Source organism: Melanostigma gelatinosum (genome assembly GCF_949748355.1).
Source record: "Melanostigma gelatinosum genome assembly, chromosome: 22".
In the NCBI taxonomy this organism is placed as follows: Eukaryota; Metazoa; Chordata; class Actinopteri; order Perciformes; family Zoarcidae; genus Melanostigma; species Melanostigma gelatinosum.
Genome location: NC_136655.1, coordinates 1,345,957 through 1,354,428, shown reverse-complemented (window position 1 = coordinate 1,354,428; position 8,472 = coordinate 1,345,957). Strand labels below are relative to the sequence as shown.

Here is an 8,472-nt window from a genome sequence, read left to right as displayed (position 1 = left end):
CACTCCAAACTGCCACACTGTTTGTTAAAATCACCACAAACGGTCAGAGATGAGAAGTGTTGATTAAACTCACTGAACGTGTTGTTGGGATGTTTTATCTCCTCCAGTCTGAGAGAAGACGTTTTAATCTCTGAATGATGAGAACGTCTTCTTCAGAATAACGACCTCAGAATGTCTTCAACTGGACGAGATCTTTACAGTTGTATATAAATATAATAACATAAATTGAATAAACGTGACTAATATGAAGTTAACTGCTCCCACAACATGTTTCCAAAGCTTCCAAATGAAAACATAAAGAAATAAAATGAGTTCAGTCAGAATATCAGGGTTATTACTACTACTACTACTAGTACTACTAGTACTACTACTACTACTAGTACTAGTACGGCTACTACTACTACTAGTACTACTACTACTACTACACCAGCAGAAAGACGAGGCAACGTTCACATTCAAAACCAAACTTTATTTGTTTTCAAGTAAATCTCGTGACACAGTCGATTCATTGCAACGTTTAAATACTGTAACTCCTTCATATTAATGAGCCATGAAATGGCAACATGGTCAAAACCAGAGCATCGAAACTCTGATCAATAAATAGATCAATAACTAATCCAGTCACAAATAAATACTGTATCAAAAAACACAGTTAAATACGTTCTCAAATGAAATAGATCCATAATAAATAAAAGTATGAAAGTGTCTGTTATAAAAGGGGATAAATATGATAAATAGAGTTCAGTAGAAACAGTAGAAACGGGCGTTAGATGGCGGTGTTGTTTCTGGGCTGGATGCAGAAGTCCTGCAGGTAAGTGAACAGGATGTCGATCTCTCCCACCGCTTTGTTCATCCCTCGCTCTCCTCCCATCTGAAAACAACAGAGTCACATTAGAAACAATAGAAACGCACACAAAGGACCGATTATCTTCTTCTGTGGTTTATTAGACGTCCTGCTGCCATAAAAACTCACTAGAACACCAAATGTGGATTCATCCTGCGCTGAAAATAGTCCCCGATTAATGCGCTATTTCCTTTCTGTTTGTTTTTGGTTGATGAACAGCTGTTTGATGAACAGCTGTTTGATAAACAGCTGTTTGATAAACAGCTGTTTGATAAACAGCTGTTTTCAGGAGTTCATGACGCTCTATAACAGTTGTTTTCATTATCGATTAATCCGCTGATTGTTTTCTCAATTAATCAATTAGTTTGGTCCATAAAATGGCAGAAAATAGTAGAAGAATTACGGAATAAGTTTAAGATTTAAAACTAGAAGTCAAAATTCTGGAATTAAAGTCCTAAATGTTAATTCATAATGAAAATAATTGTCGATCAAATGTCGATCAAATGATTAAATGTGTCACAAAATGAAGCAATATTATAACTATCTTGTCATATTTGGTGTGTTAAGCTTGTTATCGTGAGATAATATCAGGTTACGTATATATAGATGTGAATCATAGTTTAATAAAGTGTCATTATTTAGGGAGTGAAATCTCACCTGGTTCAGCTTCCTGCGAAACGCCACAGCGTGATGATGATCGTGATAGTGAGTCACGTTCTGGAGAGACAGACAGGAGGCGCAGGTTAGCATAGCGCAGGTTAGCAGCTGTTAACCTTTTGGGCTTTGCTTGCTGACAGTCTATGTAAATATGAATGATGACGGTTAGCTTAGCTTAGCATAAAGAGTGGAAACAAGGGAAAACAAGAAGTAGTCCGACACGTTACCCCCATAAAACGACATACTATAACTGTTTCCATGCTAGCTGTCCTCCCTGTTTCTAGTATTTATGCTAAGCTAACTAGCTGCAGATGCTTAATCACTGCGGTATCAATATTTTCAGCTAACTCTAACCAAGAAAGTAAAAAAGCGTGTTTCTTAACTTCGGATAGAGCCAGGCTAGATTTTACCCCGTTTCCAGTCTTCATGCTAAGCTAAGCTAACCAGCTGCTAGCTGCAGATTCATAATCACTGTGGTATCAATCTTCTTATCTATCTCTCACCTAAACAGCAAATTGTCGCATTTCTTAACTTTGCACTGGCTAGCTTCCCCCCGTTTCCAGTCTTTATGCTAAGCTAAGCTAACCAGCTTCACATCAGCAGCAGAATGAAACACTCACACAGCCGTGGGACTGCAGGTCCTCGCTGACGCGGGTGAGGTCGTTCTTCAGCCGGTGCATGTTGGGATGCATGCTGTCGTGCTGATGCAGGATGTTGTTCAGGTAGAAGTCCAGGATGTTGGCGTGAAGGCAGCAGATCTTCAGGTGGTCCTGGAGGATACGGAGAGGTCAGAGGTCGAACGTTTACCTCGATGTTCTGCTGATGATTTGTTTATTGGTGGTAAACATCACGGGATGATTCTCACCTGGTCGATGTTGACTCTGGGCATCAGTCTGACGCTGGATTCGTCCTCCGTCTGCGCGTTCTGAGCCTGGAGAGGCAGGAAACCACATTAGTATCAACAATGCTAACAAGCTGCTCAGAGAACACCTCAAACGTTGACCAGGAACCTAAAATAAAGCCGCTAAAAGGTTTTTATCATTTGGATTCGTCACATTTTATTTCTTCTTCTGCTTTGATAAGCAAAACAATATTTTAAAAGTTAATACGATTAAAGCCTCAATTCTGAGATTTAAAGCCATTTTTCTACAATTAAACTTCTAGAATTAAAAGTAACTTATAAACAATTGTATTTAAGTACAATTTGAATGTACTTGTACTTTACTGAAGTGTTTAAACTTCATGCAACATGATACCTTTACATCACCTGAATTCTGAAGCAAATACTTCACTATCTTCAGTTACTTTGCAGGTTCAGGTTTCACAATTAACCGAACAACATACAAAGTAGTTACACGCTGCAACATTAAAATACTGCTTACAAATAATAATACTCATACAAATATCATACTATAATGTAGACAAGGTTGCTTCTGCTTTAAGTATATTTTTTGTACTTTAACATAAATCTGATTGTGAATGCAGGACTTTTACTTGTAGTATTTTGTTACTTTTACTGATGAAATACTTCTTTGTCATCACAATAAAATACCCACTTAAAACAATTCAAATATACTTGTTAAAATTGACCACTCACGTGTTGCGACACGTCCCGGACTGCCTGGTACGTCTCCCTGTTTCTCAGCGGCTGGCTGAGCGGCTGGTCCAATGGGAGCGCTGCTGCCCCGGCCCAGCCAATCAGAAGCAGCGGCAGGAGGACGAGCACGGCGGCGGCCGGACGGACGAAAGAGGCGAGTGTGACGGCGACGAGCTTCATGGTTCAGGTGGATGAATTATCTTCACGACTTTCAGTCAGAGTCAGAGAGGTTTTTCAACTGCAAGACAGAAAACAGATTTAAAATCACTTATAAGTTTTATTAAATAAAACATTAAACTATGAATCGGATGCATCTGTGTGTTTCCTCACCTGTCAGTGGATGCTGTAGTGAAGACGTCTCTCTGCCTCCTCTCTTTATACAGATCAGTCCTCCGCCCACCGCTGCTCAAATATAGGACAGGTAACCATCCAAAAACCCACAACACACACACACACGCACGCACGCACACACGCACGCACACACACACACACACACATACACACACACACACACACACAAATACACACACACGCACACAGGTCAGTGCTGAGCTGGTAAAATCTGTGTTTACTGTCACTTACACAGAGGAAATTAATCGTCAAGGTGTGACGACAAACTCGATTCTCTAAAAGAGTATTTTTAATTGTACTTCTCCGGTGACATCACTTCCTTTTTTTTTTATCAGAGTGTGTGTGTGTGTGTGGGGGGGGGGGGGGGGAGTTGTTGTATAAACTTCCCCTCTGTTGAAGAGAAAAACTCGTCCAACCAGCTCTGATAGATTCATCACGTTACGCAACATTTAATCGTCAACAAACCTCAATTAACTGTTATTGTTTTTTAATTATATGGCACTTAAAATGAGGACAAGGTAAAACAATGTTTAAGAGGAAACAATTTTGTAACACTGTATGTTTTCATGATGCAATAACTACAACAAATATGGAGTCAGTCGTTTATGATTTGTTTTCAGCTGCAAGATTTACTTTTTTAAATATTAATACCAATCGTTTTTATGATCGTCTCAATAACAACAATAGAAAGACGTGCTGATCGACGGCACATTTATGAGAAATAACACTTCTCAATATATATATATATACCGGTACTGTATAATATATCATTACCAGGACCAGAGGCCGACTTCATAAGAACCTCATGATCCAACTGGTATAAACTGTTGGACAGTCTGCAGTACATTTCAAACAGAGATAAGGAAACACAAGACCTTATGTCACAGCTGTGTATCATCTGCATAACAGTGAACATCAGCACTGTAATCAGTACTGGAGATGATTTCCCCACAGAGAAGCTTTTGAATAGAGATCATCAGAGGACCCAGGATTGACCCCTGTGGGACTCCACCACACAGCGGGCCACTTAAACCTGAAGCCACTACAGAGGAAGACGAGGCGCTGGGCTCAATGATCGATGCCAATGTTTCCCACTCTCTTTTTAGAACGCCAGTATTTTCCTGTCAGGCAGTTATTTTCTTGGCAGCTTATGATTTTCCGGGTGTGAAGTTAAAGGATCGAGTGTCCGGGTGCTTTTTCTTTTCTAATTTTCATTTATTGTGTTGGTTGTGGGTGTGTGAATCCCTCAGAGACGGCTAGATAGACATCTCAGTGATATCAGGTCACACTTTAGACCTATTTAATGGACAAAAGAGACTTCGTCTTTCATTTCTCATCAAAATGCTGCTTCTATTGCTTCTAATTATTTAAAAATTGGTTCCACAAACTCATCAAATGAGGTTTTATGTGTCTAGTGCGTCACAAAAAGGGAGGTTAGTCATGACATCTTGCAACACGTTGTACCTAGTGAGAAGAGGAGTGAAGTGGAACACCCAGTTAACAAAGAAAGGGAAATAACCAGCGACATGATGAGCTGAGCAGAGCGGCTGGAAGTCTGGAGATAAATCCACAAAACGTGTTTTAATAAAGACAATAACGATAAAGATAATCTCACTCAGAGGAGGTTTCATTCACAATAACAAACATGTCATTTTGTTGTATTTGTTCTTGTGACTGTTCAAAAGTAGGAACAAATAAATAAAATGATATTTGATGTGATCTAGTATACAGAGTGCCGTCACTCCAGCAGAAGCCATTGAGATTTATTTTAGGTATTATTTATTATTATTATTATTACAAGCTGTTATCTACAATTCATTTCTCCAGTTCCAATATGTTATCTAATTTATTTTATTGTATTTTGGGCTTTTATTTCAATAATTATCTGGACTTTAAGTGCTACTTTATTTTCCATATTAAGCACCTTGATGCATTCAGTTTGTTTATATATCTATATATACAGACGTAAGTGTGGTTAGAAATTATGATATGATATATACATATACATATATACATGTGTGTAAAATATTTTTTTTGACTCCATATACATACATCCTGTATATATATATATACAGTATATAAATATATATATATTTTATAGAAGTAGACGTAGTCATTCTGACTTCACTCATTGGTTGAAGCTGTGAGTTCAGCATTTTGGCTTTTATCTTAGAGGCCGTAGCCATCTTGATTTGTTACTTTGCCACGAGAGGGCGGAGCTAAGTACAACCCAAAACTGAGAATAAGACATGTTTACGGGCTCAAAATTTGACAATTCATTTTTCATGAAGTGAAAACAGTGAAAAGAGTTAAAGTTGTAAGACGAAAAGTAATAAATAGGTAATAAATCAAGAGACTCATAGACTTCGATACAACCAGAGGAGTCGCCCCCTGGTGGACACTAGAGAGAATGCAGCTTTAACACATTTAACACTTTACAGGACTGTAATTATTATTTAGTGCTCGTAACTAATAAAAAAGATCGTTCCTTGTTAAGTGTCAAGAGCTAAAAATGTAAAAACTGAATCTGAGTAATTTTTCAATATTAATGTATTTTAAACACATTACTGAAGTTTTAAATCTATTTTTAGACATAAAGCACATATTAAACATTGTTATTGATCTTTTTTTGTCCCCCCCCCCCCCCCCCCCCCCACAGGGTCCCACAGGGGTCAATCCTGGGTCCTCTGATGATCTCTATTCAAAAGCTTCTCTGTGGGGAAATCATCTCCAGTACTGATTACAGTGCTGATGTTCACTGTTATGCAGATGATACACAGCTGTGACATAAGGTCTTGTGTTTCCTTATCTCTGTTTGAAATGTACTGCAGACTGTCCAACAGTTTATACCAGTTGGATCATGAGGTTCTTATGAAGTCGGCCTCTGGTCCTGGTAATGATATATTATACAGTACCGGTGTATATATATATATATTGAGAAGTGTTATTTCTCATAAATGTGCCGTCGATCAGCACGTCTTTCTATTGTTGTTATTGAGACGATCATAAAAACGATTGGTATTAATATTTAAAAAAGTAAATCTTGCAGCTGAAAACAAATCATAAACGACTGACTCCATATTTGTTGTAGTTATTGCATCATGAAAACATACAGTGTTACAAAATTGTTTCCTCTTAATCATTGTTTTACCTTGTCCTCATTTTAAGTGCCATATAATTAAAAAACAATAACAGTTAATTGAGGTTTGTTGACGATTAAATGTTGCGTAACGTGATGAATCTATCAGAGCTGGTTGGACGAGTTTCTCTTCAACAGAGGGGAAGTTTATACAACAACTCCCCCCCCCCCCCCCCCCCCCCACACACACACACACACATAAATCCACAGGAGGGGAATTCACAGTCAGCTGGTTCAGCTGCAGGTCATTCCTGATTGTTGGTAGACGTGTGTGTCTGTGTGTGTGTGTGTGTGTGTGTGTGTGTGTGTGTGTCTGTGTGTGTGTGTGTGCGTGTGCGTGCGTCTGTGTGTGTGTGTGTGTCTGTGTGTGTGTGTGTGCGTGTGTGTGTGTCTGTGTGTGTGTGTGTGTGTGTGCGTGTGCGTGCGCGTGTGTGGCTGTGTGTGTGTGTGTGTGTGTGTCTGTGTGTGTGTGTGTGTGTGTGCGCGCGTGCGTGTGTGAGTTGTTGCCAGGTAATCGGTCCATGTCCAGAGGAAGTGATGATGACGATGTTTGTTCTTCCTCCTCTACGACATCCGACTGCAGCAACATTTATTTTAAAGACTGATAATAAAGATAATATTGTCTGGAACTTTGTTGTGAAATCCCAAATTAATAAAGACTATAAATAGAAAACGGCAGATTAGAGGAAGTACAGTACAGTACAGTGCTGTACTTAAGTATAATTCCGAGGTACTTGTACTTCCGTTGAGTATTTCTATATTTATACTTTATACTTCTACTCCACATCTGAGGTAAATATTGTTCTTTATACTTCACTATATTCATCTAAAAAAACTCAACAAATAAATGTTTTAATACGTTCACAAGCTTGTTTTGATCTTTTCTTCTTTTCTAATAATGATGTTTTGTCTGTTTTATGATAAATTGAACCCATTTGTACCCAAAGATGATATTTAGTGTGACTCTGGTTTAAAGTCTTGACATCTGGTTCTGACGTACTTTCGACAAATATCACATCACATGAAAGATCAAACTAGCAGTCAGGTAAAGTTGTGTTTATTAAATGTCTTTCACATTAATTATTTTTACAAATATGTGTGAATATCTTTGATAATTAATTGTGAGTTCATAGAACTTGCTTCTGCTCCTTGTTGTTCATTTTGATCTTCTGAATTTAATTTATTTTAATTTCATTTGATATCGTGAACACAAAGCTTTTATTACCCACAGTAGAACAAACCCGTATTATTTTACTTTGCTGCATATAGTCCTTCCTTGCTGTATTTATTAAATATGAATTCATCTTATGTATTTAATCATTAATTCAGCGTATGTATTTATTAATTATTAATTCAGCGTATGTATTTACTGGAGGTTCAGCCGGACGATGAAACTATTTAGAGGAAGAAGAAACGGAAAGTACGTCAAGTTTTTAGGGAAACTTCCTCTAAACTTCTTTCCTTCAGGAGGAACCAGAGAAGACAAACACAAACAGATATTGTTGTTTTTGGTAACAAAATGTTTATGAGTCACATTACTCATCGATATAAAATACATTATTCTCACTAACTATTGCACAACAGAGCTCGACAGACTCCAGACTCCAGACTCCAGTACCTAGACTCCAGACTCCAGACTCCAGTATCTAGACTCCAGACTCTAGACTCCAGACTCCAGACTCTAGACTCCAGTATCTAGACTCTAGACTCCAGACTCCAGTATCTAGACTCCAGTATCTAGACTCTAGACTCCAGACTCCAGTACCTAGACTCCAGTATCTAGACTCTAGACTCCAGACTCCAGTATCTAGACTCCAGTATCCAGACTCTAGACTCCAGACTCCAGTATCTAGACTCCAGTATCTAGACTCTAGACTCCAGACT

General features: G+C 38.3%; 2 protein-coding genes across 2 annotated transcripts in view; both read right to left on the bottom strand.

Annotated features, from left to right (window-relative positions):
• Positions 1-621: 621 nt before the first annotated feature.
• On the bottom strand, positions 622-2,397 carry LOC306795824 (uncharacterized protein). Its single transcript, XM_079294471.1, has 3 exons — positions 2,122-2,397; positions 1,502-1,561; positions 622-871 (listed from the first exon to the last, which is right to left on the bottom strand). The coding sequence occupies exons 1-3, from the start codon at positions 2,191-2,193 to the stop codon at positions 767-769; spliced, it is 237 nt and encodes a 78-aa protein (XP_079150597.1). The 5' UTR covers positions 2,194-2,397; the 3' UTR covers positions 622-766.
• A 789-nt stretch (positions 2,398-3,186) lies between these two features.
• Positions 3,187-8,472, bottom strand: part of mdm1 (Mdm1 nuclear protein) — a gene marked incomplete at both ends in the record, with an annotated part of 15,800 nt that continues 10,514 nt past the window's right edge. Inside the window, 2 exons of the mRNA XM_079294470.1 lie at positions 3,187-3,336; positions 3,429-3,500. Of these exons, the coding sequence (XP_079150596.1) occupies positions 3,320-3,336; positions 3,429-3,500 (89 nt within the window). The remainder of the gene's footprint in view (positions 3,337-3,428; positions 3,501-8,472) is intronic.